The sequence below is a fragment of the Diadema setosum genome, chromosome 21, assembly GCF_964275005.1.
Source record: "Diadema setosum chromosome 21, eeDiaSeto1, whole genome shotgun sequence".
Classification (NCBI taxonomy): Eukaryota; Metazoa; Echinodermata; class Echinoidea; order Diadematoida; family Diadematidae; genus Diadema; species Diadema setosum.
This window is the reverse complement of record NC_092705.1, coordinates 9,120,910-9,139,158: the sequence shown is the minus strand read 5'-3', so window position 1 is coordinate 9,139,158 and position 18,249 is coordinate 9,120,910. Positions and strand designations below refer to the sequence as shown.

Here is an 18,249-nt window from a genome sequence, read left to right as displayed (position 1 = left end):
ATTTGAAATCACAGAAATTGTTTCAGTATTTAGAAACAGTGACAGTGGAAGACAAGTACCAAAAACTAGAAACTGTAGTTTCACGTAACTTGTTTGGTAACTGAAGATCGTAACTGATGTACATGCTTGACAGAAAATCATATCTTCTTATGTCTTTAGAGACCTTGTGTTTTATATGGGGTTCATGTCTAAAAGAGTGAATTTTCACTGTTTGATCTGACCAACAGGCTCACCGGTTTACTCGATGTGCTGGTCACCCGACTCAGACCAAGTCCTCATCACCAATGGCAGGCAGCTCATTATCAAATCACTCCAGGCCAACGCCAAACCACTGCAGGTAATGAGCGACAGGGTTATGGCAGCAGGAAATATCTACCTTTGTCATACCTGACTTTGTTAAAAGTGTGTGAGATATATGCAACAATCCATGTATGGCGTTAACAGTGAATTTAGGGCTCACGAAGATGCAGTTCTGTTTTGGTATTCCAAATTGCTGGAACTCTGATCTCCTGTATCATCACACCTTAAGGTTAAAGCCACAGAGGCATATTAGTTGATCAGCATTTCATTAAAGAAGAATCATACATGTGCAATCCCAACATGAGAGAAAATTTAAAAGATGCAAAATATTAATGTGAAAAAAGAAAAACATGGGTACCTATCCAAGGTGAACGAAAATGTTTCTCTATGCATCTTTCTGATTGTGTAATTAAATCTTTCAAAATATATGAAGCTGTATAGGAAGAGAGGAGTATTTTGTAAATGTGTTGGCTATAAGTTGTTTTCCATCATAATATATTATATAAACTGGGTTCTCTCTTTGTCTTTGTGCCTCAGTGGAAGGCCCACGATGGTGTCATTCTCAAGGTGGACTGGAATCCAGTCAACAATCTGATCCTCTCTGGGGGCGAGGACTGCCGCTACAGGGTCTGGGACTCCTACGGCCGCCAGCTCTTCAGCTCCCAGCCCCACGACTACCCCATCGTCTCTGTGGCCTGGGCGCCGGACGGAGAGCTCTTCGCTGTCGGCTCCTTCAACACGCTGAGGCTGTGTGATAAAAGTGGGGTGAGTCTGTACCCTAACCCTTACAACGCTTATTTGGTGCACCATGCTGTACTCAGGGGTACCATCATGCCCCTGGTTATCTTGTGTTTGTAAGATGTATGGTTACACACTACCATCATGGCGGCAAAACGTTAGCGCTAGGTGATAATGATCCTAGTACCAAGTTAGCCATGTTATGACATTTTTACCATCATTTTAATAACATTTTTTTCAAAGCATGTTATTACTGTATTTTTCTGTAATTCTGTAATGTATTTTCTGTAATTCAGAATGAGATCATTTTAATCCTATGATTACTTATTTTACATTTTTCTTGGTCTGGTATAATGCATAGAGCAGTGCTGCTGTCTGTATGTGACACTGAGATCACTGATGTAGTGTGTGTGATGAGTGCTCATTGCTGCAGCAAGATTTTCTTTCATAAAATGAGATCACTGATGTAGTGTGTGTGATGAGTGCTCATTGCTGCAGCAAGATTTTCTTTCATAAAACACTAAAGATTTTTCCCATTTTTCTGATAACCCAGGGTACAGCAGTGAAAAATGAATGAATAATTCAATGAAATGGCAGATTTCTGTTGGGTACCCTGGGGTACCAAAAACCGCATCGTTTGTTAGAGCAGTAGTACCAGTGCTTGCTGTGGATAAGAAAAGGCAGATCTATACATACAAGCATACAGTCTTTCTGTATCATAAAACACCTGAACAGAATCTTACTCCCTGATTGGTCAACCCCGCATCACATGATATTTGCTCAAAAGAAGGCATTGCACGAGAGTGCAAATGTTGTTATTCAAATTTGAATAGGGCACCAACCAAGGTGGCGGCACCGTGGTAGCATTGTTAAGATCCTTGTCTTTGAAAAAGAGGTCCCGAGTTTGGGTCCTGCCAAGTGCTTTAACAGGCCTGCATCATTAGACAAAATGTTTTACGCAAGATGTCCCTCTCAACCCAGGGGTAATAATGGGTACCTGGTAATGCTGAAGTAGAGTATTTGTAATGGCAGGACCTTCTAGAAAAGCAATGCTAGCACGGAAGAGTGTACCGTGGGTAAATAAGACCGTATCATCATTGCTCCCATTAAATACTTTTATATTCCAGAGGATCATCTTCAGCCTCACAGTTTCCTGTTTGCCTTGTCCCGAGAAACAGTCTTTATTTTCACACCTTTGGCTTTGACCACACCTCTAACAGTCCAAATTGCTATCATTTTTAATATGCATTTGCCTAGTAATATTTATTCTCTCCATTATTGTTATTTTTTCCTGATCTGATTCATGCAGTGGTCCTATGCCCTGGAGAAGCCCAACACAGGTAGCATCTTCCACATAGGCTGGAGTGGGGATGGCACACAGCTGGCAGGGGCCTGTGGGAATGGCCACGTCATCTTTTCTCATATTATTGAGAGGTGAGATGAATGTGTTAAACTAACAATTTTACTTGCATTGGTATGTTTGTTTTTATCTCTGCCAAGGAGGTTACATTTTTGCCAGTGTTGGTTTGTTTGTCTGTCTCTTTGCAACATAACCCAAGAAATTTTGAACGAATATGCTGCTCCTATCTTACTTGTGCTGCTCTTAACTATCTCGCTCGTTTCGTCTTCCTTGCAAACTAGGAGGCTAGAATGGAAGAACTTTGAAGTCGTTGTGTCCTCCCGCAAGTCCATCAGCGTCCGCAACGTCACCAACGACGCCAAGGAGAAGCTGGAGTTTCGAGACCGCATCATCAAGACGGCTCTTGCCTACCAGCATCTGGTGGTTGCCACGGCTTCTCAGTGTTATGTATACAGGTGACTAGCATCCATTACAAATCAATATCCTGTGACTTTGACCACTGGAAATGTCAAATGGGAAAACGTTGTTGACTTTGCAGTGTAGTGAAGCATATTTTTTTAACCGGTTAGAGATCAAAGGTACACCATATTGGCAAAATTGCCTTCTCTTTCATTACATTGGGACTAGTAAAGCACCAACAAAGTGTAGGAGAAACTATTTAATAGATCTTGATTTTTCTGCAACAGAGCTCAGTCCTTACAGTCCATACACCAATATTTGGCAAGAATGTTCGTAACAGAAGAGACTACTTTTCTATCTTTCATTCCACATCCTCATTTAAATGTTCTGGTGGAAAACGGGTCAGATAATTGAAAAAATCCAAATAACTGTATTATTCTCTGAAAAAAAAAAATACATTGTTCTGTCTGGAAATCTATTAGACCATTAATAAAATAGATTTTGTGAAGTATTATATCAATCATTCCCTTTTGCTGTTGTAATACCAATCTTTGAAACTTATGTACATTGCTTCATCACTCTTTGTCTTCATCTGTACCTTCCCCAGCACCAAAAATTGGAACACTCCAATGATCTTTGACCTGAAAGAAGGCACTGTCACCTTGATTGTCCAAGCAGAGAAGTAAGTCTTAAAAAAAGGTTTTTCTTTTCTTTTGTTTCCTGTTTGTTTTGTTGTCGTGTTTTTTTTTTACTTTTCTTTTATTTGCATCCATAGCCATCACATTTTTTTTTATGCCTCCGCCACGAAGTGGTGCCGGAGGCATTATGTTTTCGGGTTGTCCGTCCGTCCGTCCGTCCGTCCGTCCGTCCGTCCGTCCTTCCGTGCTAACGAGAGTATGCTTGTGTGGCTAGGAGAACAATAGTGCACAATAGATGGCCTTTATTCCGTCAGGCTTGTGTGGCTAAAATTTTTGCTTGTGTGTCTATTTTAACAAAAGGGAGAACAAAGGGGTAGACACACAAGCATATCACCGTGTTAACCCGTTGAGGTATCCTAATGAAACTTGGCATGTATGTGTATTAGGGGGTGAAGTTGTGCCTATCAACTTTTGGGTGCACATGCTCAAGGTCAAAGGTCAAAAGGTCAAGGTCAAATACATAAAATTTTACTATTTCCACCATATCTATTGACTGCCTGAAGATATTTTCTTGAAACTTAGTGTATACATGTATTACCCAATTAAGATTCTCTGGTGAAAGTTTGGGTCATGAGGTCAAAGGTCAAAAGGTCAGGGTCAAATACATAAAATTTCACTATTTCCACCATATCTATTGAATGCCTGAAGATATTTTCTTGAAACTTAGTGTATACATGTATTACCCAATTAAGATTCACTGGTGAAAGTTTAGGTCATGAGGTCAAAGGTCAAAGGTCAAAAGGTCAAGTAAAAAAATATTAAAACTTTTTTTTTTTTTCCATACCTTGGAAAATTGTTCAAGGTATCTTCATGGAACATAGTATATACATATACTGACTGGAAGTGATTATCTAGAGAATGTAGGGTTCATGGGGTCAAAGGTCAGGGGTCAAAGGTCAAGTGCAACACTTCAAAATTTTACTATTTCCCTCCTATCATGCAATGCCAGCAGGGTTATTTTTTTTACACTTGGTGTATGCATACATGTGTAACCTAATAGAAATTCTCTGGAAAGTTTTTTTTTTTCTTCTTTTTTTGCCTCAAAGGTTAAAAGGTCAAAGATCAAGTGAAAGTGCTGAACTAACTTTTTCCTCCATATCTTGGAAGTGGCTCAAGTTATCTTGAAACTTAGTACATATTATGCATGTTCTACCTGAAAGTGATTATCTTTTGAATTTTAGGGTCAAGGGCCAGATGAAAATGATAACAATTTACTATTCAATTCAGAAATTGCACTTTTTCTCCACACCTGTACCTTGAAAATTACTCAATGCCTAAATGTATGAATGGGTCAAAGTCGAGTTAAAGTCCTTAAATCCCTAGATACATGCTCTCCTATTCATCCAATTAAACCTAGGTCAAGGAAGGTGAACATTCAACACATTTGTGACAAACTTGTCATTTCAATATTTTGCCAATTTTGTGAAAATGTAATCACACATTGTCCACATGTACTATCTAGACCTATTGGGAAAAATCATGCATTATGGCGGAGGCATACCAGTCGCCAAAGCGACATTTCTAGTTTCAAATAATTGATAAGATGCAAATAACGAATTATGATCGTCTTCCAGAGCTTTTCAAAATGTACAGTGTTGCCTGTGATTTTTGCAGCACTATATTGATTACATTTGCTTAATCTGAATGTGTCTATAATACACAGAAATGGGGGTCTGCTAAACATGTATTATTGATATTGGAATCCCATAGTGAGACATATTACAGACATGCCTCATTTGAGTGGTCAGAATGCTAAAAGTGATTTCCTTCAGTTACCTCCAGCCTAGTAATGCAAAGTCTGTTTTTGTAGATGGCTTCAACAATGATGTGTATGATTATTCTTTGTTTCTCTACCAGGCACTTTGGCATTGTGGACGCTGCTGGTCTTCATTTGTATACTTATGAGGTATGAATGATTGCTGTGCGGAAAAAAAAAAGAATTATCTCTCTTTGGGATATTCTGCATGGCTCGTACACCTCATGTAGCCTGGCAACAGGGCAATGGGACTGGGGCGCTCGAGAAATGGTGTGTTTTGAAGCGAAGGATGTTGTGGAAAACATATCACAGATTTTTTGTGGGGGTCAAAAAGTAGCTGATAATGAACAGTTTGGTGTTCACTTTCTTATCGTAGGGAGACTTATAGATGTCTGTGAAAGTCAAATAGTGGAAAATTCATGAAACTTTCTCAATGTTTTTAATGACATTTTGTAAACAGATTGATCTGAATATTCAAATAGGCCACTGCAATGCCCAATATCAGCTACATGCCTGTACATGTACAGTATGTTACAACAGAAAGTGAGAATGCTGATACAGAGGAGGCTTCTGGCCCAGTGGTGAAACTGCAGTGGATCATCTTGCTGTTGCCAACTTACCGTAAAAATAGATCGGTGATCCCAAAAGGGAAGCTGTTATTGCAAAAATTAATCGCAAGATGTCTGTGCTAAAAATAGATCGGTGATCCCAAAAGGGAAGCTGTTATTGCAAAAATTAATCGCAAGATGTCTGTGCATGTTTTAGGGCCATGTTACATTTTCTTTTGCCAAGATGGCTGCATTGCATACACTTTGTGCGTGCAGATTTGGCAATGTTGTAGACCTGTCATAAAAGATGTCAAACACAGAGTTTGAAGTTGATTACATCGGAATATTGTGGAAGTCAAAACTTCTGCACAGTTGACTCTTCAGGGTCAGCTAGTTTCAGTGAACTTGTTTATGTTTATACCCCCACCCACACATAGTTTTTACATAAGAGTATTTCTGAACATGTTTTCATATTTCCAAAAATGTATTCACACATTGTTCAACTGTGCTAGGGCAGAAGAATGCATTTTCCCCCCTGTATCACATAGTATTCCACATGTTTAGTAATGCAGTGCACTGTCCATGAGATAAATGCGCCAGTGTAAATACTCTTACTCATGTGCTATGTTGTTTCAATGCACCGAATACTATGCAATACTCATATATTTCATCTGCTCGTAGGGTCGTCTCATCTCTTCGCCAAAGTTCGCGGGCATGCGGCCGGACACCCTCAGCCAGCAGACGCTGTCCATCAGCGCCGACACCGTGGCGATCCGCGACAAGACCGATGAGAAGCTCGTGCACCTCTTCGATGCCACTACAGGCAAGCCACTTGAGAGCAAACCACTGGCCCACAAGGTAATACCTAGTGTCTCCTACAGATTAGTGGCAACCTATTTATGGCTTGTATGGTAAAGTCCCTAAGATTAGGTCTGGTTATACCCCCGCCAAACGAAGTTTGAAGGGGGTATATAGGAATCAGCGGACGGTCGGGCGGGCGGTCGGGCGGTCGGTCCGTTGCAAATCTTGCGTCGCGAACTACTTCCTCAGTTTTCAACCGATTCCCATAAAACTTGGCACAGATGTGTGCCTTGGGTTGTAGATGTGCAAGACATATTTTTTGACAGTACCCAAAAGTACGTTGCCATAGTAACGGCATATTATGGGCAAAAATGGGTACAAATCTTGCGTCGCGAACTCCTCCCACAGTTTTTGATCAATTTTTATGAAATTAGGTACAGATGTTCATCTGAATATGTTAATGTGCAAGACACATATTTCCGCAGTGGCAAAAAGTGCGTTGCCATGGTAACGGCATGTTATTGGTAAAATATAGGGCAAAATGCTTCATGGCAAAACTGCTTCATCAGTGTTCTTCCAATTCTCATGGAATTCATATTGAATGTTTGTCTTAGGATATAGGTCAGCATGACACATTTCTTGACAGTGACAAAAAGTATGTTGCCATGGTAACAGCTCACATATTATGAGCCAAAATGATGGAAAATTTTGTGTTGCAAACTACTTCCTCAGTTTTTGCCCAATTTCCATGAAACTTGGTACAGATGTGTGCCTTTGGTTGTAGATGTGCAAGAGGCATTTTTCGACAGTTCCCGAAAGTACGTTGCCATGGTAACGGCATATTAATGGCAGAAGATCAAGGAAAGATCTTGCGGATTTAACTACTTCCTCAGTTTTTCGACCAAAGCTTATGAAATGTTGTTTGGCAGGGGTATAACCAGTAGCTGTAGCGACATTTCTAATTTTTTTTTTTGTTTTTTTTTTGTTCTAATACCAAAAGCATTTATTGTCATTCTGTCAGCTTGACATGATTTTGTTCCTAAGTATGCAGCAAAAAAATAAATAGTAAATAAAAAAATAAAAAATAAATAAATAAAAGGGTTAAAGGAATGAGGGAACTTGTGCTTTGTGATGGACAGAGAACAATCTACCCAGAAGTATATATGTACAAGCTTTCAAAGTGTTTCAAAGACTTTGTAGGCCTGTATTTGAAAATGTGTCATTCTGATTTAGATTTAGAACAAAGTAATTGTGAATTGAAAGACTGGCATTCATAAACTTTTTACCCACATTTATTATTTTTGCTCCTGACACTCAGCTGGAGGTAATGGAGATTGCCCTTGACCAGCAAGGCCCAGCAGCTGACCGTCACCTCGCCATTGTGGACAAGAATCGTGACCTCTACCTTTCCACTGTCCGCAATTTTGGCAAGCCACCAAAGATTATCAAGCTCGGTATGTGGCAGCTTCGACGATCTTGTAATTCTCTTGTGTTTGACAAAGAGAAATATTGAAGATGTATCATGTAAGAAAAGAGTAGGAAAAAAAAGGAGAATGCCTATTTTTATGCCTCCGCCACGAAGTGGTGCCGGAGGCATTATGTTTTCGGGTTGTCCGTCCGTCCGTCCGTCCGTCCGTACGTCCGTACGTCTGTACGTCCGTACGTCCGTACGTACGTCCGTCCGCATTCGTTTACGCGATAACTTAAGTAATATTGACTGGAATTTTACCAAACTTGGTCCAAGTATAAAGTATGATTGGGCAATTAATTGATTAGATTTTGGGTGAAATCGGCCAAAGGTCAAAGGTCAAAGGTCAAGGTCAAATCATTAAATTGTATCTGTTTATGCGATAACTCAAGACTGGATTCAGCAAATTTCACCAAAATTTGTCTGGGGATGATGTATGATGGGACAATTACTTGATTAGGTTTTGAGTGAAATTGGACAGAGGTCAAAGGTCAAAGATCAAGGTCAAATCCTAAAATTTATCTGTTTACGTGATAACTCTAAACTGGATGAAGCAGCTTTCACCAAACTTGGTCCAAGGATGATGTATGATGGGGCAATCAGTTGAGCAGATTTTAGTGACATTGGCAAGAGGTCAAAGGTCATAAGGTCAAGGTCAAATGCTAAAAACGTTGCTATTTCCCCCATATCCATGCAATGCCCGAAGGTATTATCTTGAAACTTATTGTAGACATGTACTACTGCATAAAGATTCTCCAGAGAGAGTTTCATGTCATAAAGTCAAAGGTCAAAAGGTCAAAGGTTAGGTGAATATGTTACAATTTCACTTTTCTTGCAAATGGTTCAATGTATCTTCATGGAACTTGGTACATACACATGTACTGACTGGCAGGGATTTTCTAGGGAATGGGTCACTAGTCAGGGGGTCAAAGGTCAAGGTCAACTCCTCAAAATTGTACTATTTCCCTCATATACTAGTATATGCAATGCTTACATTATTATTTTTAAAACTAAAACTTGATATATACATGTATTCCCTAATGGAGATTCTCTGAGAAATTTCCAGCCAGAAGGTCAAAGGTTAAGGGTCAAAGGTCAGGTTTAAATGCAAATATGTATATATTTTATACTGTAATTACACTCTTTCTTCATACCTTGAAAATTACTCAATGCATAAACTTATAAAAGGGTAGGTCAGAAGTCAAGTAAAAGTTCTCAATTCCCCAAATACAGGTACCTGCACTCTTAGACAATTATAGCAAACCTAGTTCAAGGAAAGTGAACATTCAAGATATTTCTGACAAACCTGTCATTTCAATATTTTGTCAGTTTTGTGAAACTGTCATAACACATTGTGAAGACATTGTACCATACACCTATTGGGAGAATCATGCATTATGGCGGAGGCATCAGTCGCCATAGCGACATTTCTAGTTTATTACAGAGCTGGCAAGTCTCCCTGATTCTGCAGGCAGCTTCCTGAAAGCTTCTGATATTTCTTCTTGGAGCAAAAAAAGCTGCTGAAAACTGCTTATCCAATAGTGGCGAGCCAGTGGAGTAAAATAGAGTCAAAACGGGCAGAGCTTTCGACCCCGGTTGATAGGGTATTCCTTTGATACGTACTTCAGAGAGGAAAGTTGATTATGGAAATACTATGACGACCACAATTGGTGCAATTAAAGGCCCCTTTAACCTCACTAGACTCTGTCTGGTGTCATCATTGAAGTTTTGAGCTATGTTTATATCTGCGGAGTAATCACGAACCGCATGTTTCTCTCCTCAGGTAACATGGTCACAAGTTTAGCCTGGAACGACACAAACAATATACTGGCGGCTCTTCAGGATAGCAAGTTCACGGTGTGGTACTACCCCAACGCTGTCTACGTTGACAAGGACCAGCTGCCAGTATTCGTCAAGGATGCAAGGTTGGTGTTCCTTCCCTACATACATCTTGCGAAAGAACGAGCAAGCCTCCAAACAAACAGATTCCAAGTTCATCTCGTATGAAGTGAATGTATGTACAGGTGAAGCCTGTTGTAATGAGATACTCGGGATAGTGAACATTTCCTTGTTATGATGAGATATGGTTGGTTCTGTGTTCATTATAACAGGATTCTTGTAGACATGTAATTGCTTCACCATCAATCCTTGTCCCATTTCTTCCTGTCTTCCTTGCGTTCCCTCTATCTTGCTGTCCCGTGCTCTGTCTCTTTTGCTTTTCTAAAACTCCTCACATTTCTATCCCCCCCCCCCCCCCTTTCTTCGGTATTCTCGAGTTTACTTTCTGTTTATCTGTATCTGTTTCTTGGCCTTTAGTTTGTCGTTCTTGTTCTCTATCAGCTCCTTATTTTATGACCTCTTTCTTCAGCTTCTTATTTTGTTGTCTCTTTCTCACATACACAATTCAGTTCACTCATTCCTATTACATTCTTTTATTTTGGGCTGCCATATCTCATTTCTGCTTATATTCATCAGTGTCCAATGTAATTTCATATTCTACCATTAATTCACTCTATTTTGGAAGTGGCTATAAGTCATTGGCTGGCTTAATTTTGGTCATCATTTCCCTTTGATCGCTTACTGCAGCGAGTTTGGCAAGAATCCACAGATTGTGGATTTCCTCGGCACCCATGTGACCATCAGGAGAGCGGACGGCGCCCTCGTCGGTACCAGTGTGTCCCCTTACCCTGGGGCACTCCACGAGCTGGTCGGGAGCAGCCGCTGGGAGGATGCGGTCCGCCTCTGCAGGTTTGTCAAGGTAAGATCTGATTGGATGACTCGAAGGTGACCATTGTGACCTGAATTGACCTGAATTGACCTGATCAGAGAGGTGACTAGATATTAAAAAGGATTGACTAGTCATGGTGATCATGTGATATTTTTGGTCAGAGAGTGTGGAGAAAATGATAGTAAAACCATGTGGTCAACCTTTAGGACTTCCGTATCGCCGTGCAGAGGGGGCAAGTGTGCCTATCCATGTTGTATTTTCATAAGCAATGGCATTAACAGTGATAGACATGATAATTGCAGTTGTTGTAATGTCTTTGGTGCTTGGAATTAAAATATTGCTACTTTTTGTTTTGCAAGAAAAAATGTCAAAATATTGGATAACGAAACTCACACTTGCACATCTTTCGTAAGCAAAACTGATGACATTATACTGAATTATATTGCTACCAGTGGTTTATTTCGTGGATGGAAGCGCTACTTTGGTCAGGATGAATTCTTTCTTTGATATTGTAATTCCCACTAGGGATAATTTTGCCATCAATATCGGGTCTCCCAGATGACATTTTGCTGTGAGTCAAGAAGAAATTGTAACATTGATGGAGTGATTAGCAGGGGCGGATCCAGGAATTCCGTAAAGAGGGGGCGTGTTTACAAAATTAAAGGGGGGCGCACGCACCCCTCCCCCATTTTTTCCTTTTTATTTCTTTTGTTTCAACAAAAAATAAAGGGGGGGCGTGCGCCGGTTGCGGTCCTCCCTGGATCCGCCCCTGGATTAGGGAGTTAAGAAAGACAATATGACCCAATGAAGCTCAGCAGTGACAACAGCAAATATCGCTATAATTTTTGAAGTTCTTCTTTAGCTGATTAGAAGTACACCTAAGAAAAAATAAATGACGGTTTCTTTGTCCGTAAGTAGCACCATTTGTGGAAAGCATCTTAGGTTGTTTACAAGAATTAAAATCTCTTAACTCAGACTGCAAATATACTCTGAGGAAAAGACAAAGGATTATGAATAAATGGGAATGATATTGCATTTTACTAATGCTCAATTCATTTTATGTCTTCTGGTTTCATTTCCTACTTTTCCTGCTATCCTTAAATCCATCAGGATACTGCCCTCTGGGGTTGCCTTGCCACAATGGCCGCCTACGCCAAGGAACTTGGCACAGCAGAGATTGCATATGCTGCCCTCAACGCCGTAAGTATAGCCTTTTTTCCAGCAGATACAAGGGAAACTTTATGTGCTGCTCAATCTGTTGACATGCATAATGTGAAACAGCATGGTAAAATTGAAGTAGAAAACAGATCTTGGTGAATTATTAAATGCTGAAACAGTAGAAATGTATCCCTCTACTCTGCATATAAATACCATTTAGGTTGATACAGTAGTGGAGAGAAACATGGATATTTAAGGAGGAGGATGTGGGGAGAGAAAACCATGGGAATTGTCCCCACAAACCATAATTATCTCATATTTGAGACTGTTACCACATATCTCTGAAGGGAGTATCTGGATATGTCACAGGGCAATCGCTTTGAAGCCACCACGCCGCCATCTTACCATGGACATTGCCCATACACTTGTGTGCGGAGCTCATGACATCACATGATCTTGGTGACAGTCTCTGCTTGGAGATGCGTGCAAATCCCCATAGAGTGTGCCTGGTAAGATGGCAGCGTGGCGGCTTCACTTGTTTGTTCAGCATGAATGGGCCAGTGAGATATCCAGATACGTCCTTTAGAGATCAGTGACTGTTACTCATTCGTGACCGTCGAACTCTGACCTTTGACTTCCTGCTGCCGCAGGTCGACAAAGTGCAGTACATCCTGCACATCAAGGAGTTGCCAGTGAAGGAGGCGCGCAACGCTGAGATGGCACTCTTCTGCGGCAACGCCCAGGACGCCGAGGGGATCCTACTGCAGGCCAACCTCACTTTCCGTGCCATCATGATGAACATTGAGTTGTACAACTGGGACAGGTGAGGGCAGTGTTCATGGATTCTTTCTCTCCATCTCTGTCACTTTCTCTCTTCTTTTTCTTAAAGATAAAAACAAACATATTGAAGCAGAACAATTCAAGGAAATTTTTTTTCTTTTAAAGGTAGTAGATATGACTATGGTCTTCAAGATATTAACTAAATAAATCAATATAGTCGCAGAATTCAGAAAACTGTGACAAGAAAGGTGTTTTTCATTTGGACAGAGAGCAGACAAATTGTAGAAAACTCATTTCTCATATCTTCTCCTCTCTTCTTAATAATCTCTTGCTTTCAAGAAAGGTGTTTGTTGTTGTGTTTCTTTTTCTCCTCAGTTTCTCCTTCTCTTTCTGTAAAGTCAGGACCTTTGTGGCAAGTTTTAAAGAGGAAAGTTTATTGAATCTCCTGTGGTCATATTTCCTTTGCTCAGTTTTTCAACAGACCTTTAATGAATTAAACATTCCTAATATTCTGCTTCCAATTTTGAGGGATATAGCTGCAGGACAGTCCTAGAAATCCATCATTTTACAATGAATAAGTAGAGTTTTTTAACCGTTGAGAAAATATATCTTGTGCTCGGTTCTCATGTATATCCAAATGTGATCTTGTTGTGGTGTTTCGTAAACAGAGCGCTGGAGTTGGCAGTGAAGTACAAGACACATGTTGACACTGTCCTGGGCTTCAGGCAACAGTTTTTGGACAGCTTTGAGAAGAAAGAGACCAGCAAGAGATTCCTGCAGTACTCACAAGGGGTGAGTTTGTACTCCGTTTGTTTGTTTCATTTTTTCCATCTGAGAAGATGGCTGGATAGCCAATATTCAGCTGCACTAGCTGGTCTTCCGGTGGGTCCAGTTAGGATGTGAGACGGACCACCACACCAGGTTATGCACCGTGCTCTTTGCAATGAACGAATGAAGCAGGATCTTTTACGTGCATGATCTCTGATACCGGTGTGACCTGGTGACATTGACTGACTAGGGGAATGACCCCAAGCAATCACCATCTGTAAATGATCATCATGATTTGGGATTGGTTTAGTTTAGTTGGTTTGTTTTTAATTCAATTCAATTCAATTCAATTCAATACATTTATTCATTTCTGATATTTCTGATAAAACAATACAACAGTATTGAATTTTACAATACTGTACAAAAAAAGATAATCGGTCATTTACATGTATCTGTGAAAATTTAAAAAGAGAACTTGAATAAAGCCAGAAAGTCCTTGTAAAGTAAGTTCCCTTCTATATGAGTATGCACAAAATGATTGACTAAAGTGCAAAGTGTAGACATGGACAGAAAACAAACAAAACAAAACTAAACTACAGTAAATTAAACTAAACAAAACCTAAGACAATTGATATGATGGATGGACTCTGTGTGATTTGCTAAAAGGTGTATTTTCAAAAATTTTTTAAATGAAGACAGGCTATTGCGGGAACAAATATCTGTAGGAATTGAATACCAGATTAATGGAAATTGATGATGTATGGAATTTTGAACCAGATTTGTTTTTACTACCCACATGTGGATTTCGTGTGTTGTATTTATGAATTTCATTTGTTTTCTTTTCATCTTTTTGCCCTCTGTCTTCAGGTGGAAGTAGACTGGGAGAACATCCAAGCTAAAATTGATGCAGAGTACCAGAAGGAGAGAGAAAGGGGCGGGGCTAGATAGAGGAAAGAGAAAACAGTGAAGTCCCAGCAAATCCAACCCTGACCTCTGGCGACCTCTCTGCCTTGGTGGTGCCCAGTGCAACCTGCCCTACCGGTCCACCACCAAAGGGGCCAGCATTTGGAGAAAGTCCCAGTGTAAAAAAATTCCCTGGTATGGACGGAAAGATAGAAATCAGTGATGCAAAGAACTTCACTGGAGTCAAGAGGTCAGAGGTCACATTGTACACGTATACTCTCACTGCTAAAATATTTCCTTACTCCCACCAATTACTAGGTCTAAAAGGGTATCCTAGCCTCACTTATATCCAAGGGTTATAAAACGCAGTCACTATTTCTATTCTCATTAGCTCTTTGGAATTACGGTAATTACTCCGTCTGATGGTCCAGGACTGTGAAGCCCTGTCCTGTTGGAGGAATATAGTTTGCAGGTGTCCAATGTGGTTTATTAATTTGTGACAAGCATTGCCATGGACGCCCAAGAGAAAGAGAGGGTAAGGCTTGTCCAGGGCGTAGAGTTAGCATAGGGCCAGGAATTATTGAAAGCAGTCCTGTGATTGGCCAAATCAAAGCGTCTCAAAAAGCCGCGACTCTTGCATCCACATTATCGTGTACTTCACTACTTGTTGCACCAAACACTGTTCATCATGATCCATCCAGCCACACGTCAACCAGGGCGGGCATTTCATGATGTGTTTTGCCCGATGTTCTGCTCGACAAATTTGTCCAACAAAATTTGCTCTCAGCCAATCAGATGCAAGGATTTCCTTAGCTTATAACAGTTTGTCCAAAAAAAAAAAAAAAATCTGACTAAACACTTCATGAAGTCCACCCAGTTGTCTACATGGCTAACAGACTGACATTCCAAACTAATTGCTTTCCATAGCAAAATCCCCTCCGTCACCACTTCTTATGATGATTTATTCTGTCCCTGTGTTGTATCGCTGGATGTTTGACTGATGAGATACAGGCTGAATGTGTAGGAGTACAATTCCCTTCTAGCACAATTCCTGCCAGTAGAGGGCAGCATACCATAATTGTGCATAAAACTAGTTGAAAAGTGATAGACCACATACTTGGAAGATATTACACTGATTGTTCTCTGGATACAGGATCTATTCATTATGATAAGTGAAAAATGAGTATCACCTTGTTTGAGGCCTTCTCATGTTCCGTGTTTATTTTTGCTTTAATATGAAGTTATTGATATTTGTAAGAAAATGGAGATCTTGATGTTTGGCAGGTCATGGCTAGTACACTCAGCCTAATAAGTTTATAATGATCTCACATTGAAAGACAGGATATTATTTTCATGGGACCAGTGTGTATTTTAATGTTTGTGCGCTTATGTGCTTGTGGCAACAGGCTGAAGCACCATTTGCAAGCCCTATCAATTTTCTCACATTTGAAATGAATTTGACATTTGCATGGTGGGGGGTATTCAAACTGCAGAATTGAATGTTGGTCGCATTGTTTAGTATTACAATAATTGAGTGTTCTTTGTATTTTCTCATATTTTCTTACATGGTCAAAGGTTTCATCCAGTGGCTTTAGAATGGCTTGATTATGTCATTAGGCAAGATGAATGGACATTGATAGTATTGTATATGCCATATACTTTGCGAGGTTTTTACTTTTCAGATATTTCACGAGTCGGATTGTATTTGCAGATCTGACAACACACAAAAATATTCATTCTTATGCCAATATGAATGCGGCAAGCATGCAGATATTTCATGATTTATTTATTGTCCTCGATGATTGCAAAATTGTGGGGAAGTACATCACCCAATGAATCATAAATCTGCAATATCTGACCATGACTCTCTGACTCTTCTGTAATTAGGACATGTATCTTGATACAAATGTATCTGTAAGATCTCCCTTATATTAAATATCATATATCATTTTGACCGTATTGTTGATACTGATATTTTTTTTGAGGGTATGTAAAGACAGCATATGTTAGACTCAAATGCAAGATTTAATTTGTTTTGTTTTTATCCGCAAAGCCAGTTGACTCGACAGACACTCAACTAGAAATACAGGAAATGTATCAAATGTCTTCACCTCTTCTTCGTATCTTGTGATACAAGATATTTTAATCCTCAACTACGTCTGACATGCAAGATAGATTTTAAATCTGGCAGTGTGAGAGCAGGGAGGTGATACAAGAGCAAGCTAGATCTTCCCACTCAGTGTATACCTGGGTGTAGTTATCCTCTTGCAAACCTTAGGCAGTTTCGATGAACAGCACTTAATTGTTAAATCAGAGCATGTAGTATTTTAAACTACTGCTTTACTAGCATGCCATAGATGAAATGCAGGATTTGTTTGTTTGAGCCGTGTGTTTTTATTTGTTTTTTAATGCAGTTGAATATGAACAGGGGAAACATCTCCCCTAAAACACTAACTTTCACAAGTTCCCACTGTAATGAGTACAGGGGCCTGTTTCATAAAGAGTTGCGATTGATCTTATGCTCAATTTAATTTAGCATAACTCGGTGAATCAAGAGTAAGTTCAATATTGAGCAGAAGTCCTGTTTCATAAAGACACTTTTGCTTGATTTCAAGAAAAATTTCAGTAGATTGAGTGTTACTTGCGATCAATCGCAAAGTTGCTTATGAAACACAAGTTGCGATTGATTGCAACTTACGCTCAATCTGTATGAAACAGGCCCCAGGTTATTTCATCACTTTCACTTATGGGGGAAAGTAATGTTTGGATTCATTCATGGCAGAGATACTTCCTTTTAGCATCAAGGAAAATTGGGGTTTCCCCACAAACATCAACATCACGTTATAACAACATACTTTGTGTTGTGGTCCTTAGAATTTATGATTCATCATTTAGCAGCAGAAACTAAAGTTGTCAGATGCTGCAGTAACCAAATTTAGTTTAAACTTAAGTGTACTTCAAAATTGTACATTCTTTATAGTCTCTTTCAATTCAATATTTTCTTAAACTGCCTTGAATCTGTCCATGTAAAAAAAATAATGATAATGTAAGTATTTCTGTAAAATGTACTACAAAAAAGGGTAATGAATTGTATATAATGTAGCCAGCTTGAGTGTATTGATCCACGTGTGTATAATAATGATGTACAGAATAAAGACTATTTGTCTTTTTAAATGACATTAAATCAGTGTGAGCTTCTTATTGTCTTGTATTGTTTCATAAACGTGGCATCAGCATCATATTTATATTACCTATGTCATCTTGGCAAATTTTGGCTATGTGCTTTCGTATTTATCTGCAGGAAAGCTTTAGAATCTTACCAGTGCTTTCTCAAACACTGCAGTTGACCTTGTCAGTGCTTTCTATGAAAGGAGTTGGAAATTCGTGGGAATATTTCCTCTCTTTTTTTTTTTTTTTAAGGGTTAATGTAAGCACTCATTGCTAAGAATTGTATACATGCGTTTTCACTGTGGAGGTATCTGTTACATGATTGGAAACGAGATATGTGTTTTGATGAAGTGGTTTAAGACATCGTGACTGCATTGGTAATAGCAACTGATACATGTACTGACCTCAGTGGTGATGGTGACAGTGATGATGATGCTGATGATAAAGATACTGAAGAAATTGTTGATGGTGTTTGTGAGGGAGATGATGGTTGGTATTGGTGTTGGCAATTATCGTGAGTTATGATTAACATGATGATGATGATTAGAAATACATGTCTGATTGTAATATAATTGTAATAATGATGATTGTTAAAGTGTTTATGATGATATGAAGGTAATAACGATGATGACAGTGTCAGTAATGACAATTATGAATGTCATCAAGATTATAACAA

General features: G+C 39.4%; 1 protein-coding gene across 1 annotated transcript; it reads left to right on the top strand.

Annotated features, from left to right (window-relative positions):
* The first annotated feature begins 229 nt into the window (after positions 1-229).
* On the top strand, positions 230-17,589 carry LOC140244247 (intraflagellar transport protein 80 homolog). The gene is made up of 14 exons (XM_072323881.1): positions 230-337; positions 838-1,065; positions 2,348-2,472; positions 2,680-2,853; positions 3,405-3,479; positions 5,353-5,401; positions 6,481-6,657; positions 7,919-8,054; positions 9,852-9,993; positions 10,655-10,826; positions 11,907-11,996; positions 12,605-12,777; positions 13,403-13,526; positions 14,370-17,589. Exons 1-14 carry the CDS (start codon positions 245-247, stop codon positions 14,448-14,450), a joined length of 1,839 nt encoding a protein of 612 aa, XP_072179982.1. The 5' UTR covers positions 230-244; the 3' UTR covers positions 14,451-17,589.
* The last annotated feature ends 660 nt before the right edge of the window (positions 17,590-18,249 follow it).

What these genes read in the sequence shown, in the direction of transcription:
- LOC140244247 (XM_072323881.1), top strand. Translation starts at nt 245, where the DNA reads ATGTGCTGGTCACCCGACTCAGACCAAGTCCTCATCACCAATGGCAGG. An exon ending in TCTCAGTGTTATGTATACAG is followed by an intron (nt 2,854 to 3,404) that starts GTGACTAGCATC and finishes TACCTTCCCCAG; the next exon opens with CACCAAAAATTGGAACACTC. An exon ending in TCCTGCAGTACTCACAAGGG is followed by an intron (nt 13,527 to 14,369) that starts GTGAGTTTGTAC and finishes CTCTGTCTTCAG; the next exon opens with GTGGAAGTAGACTGGGAGAA.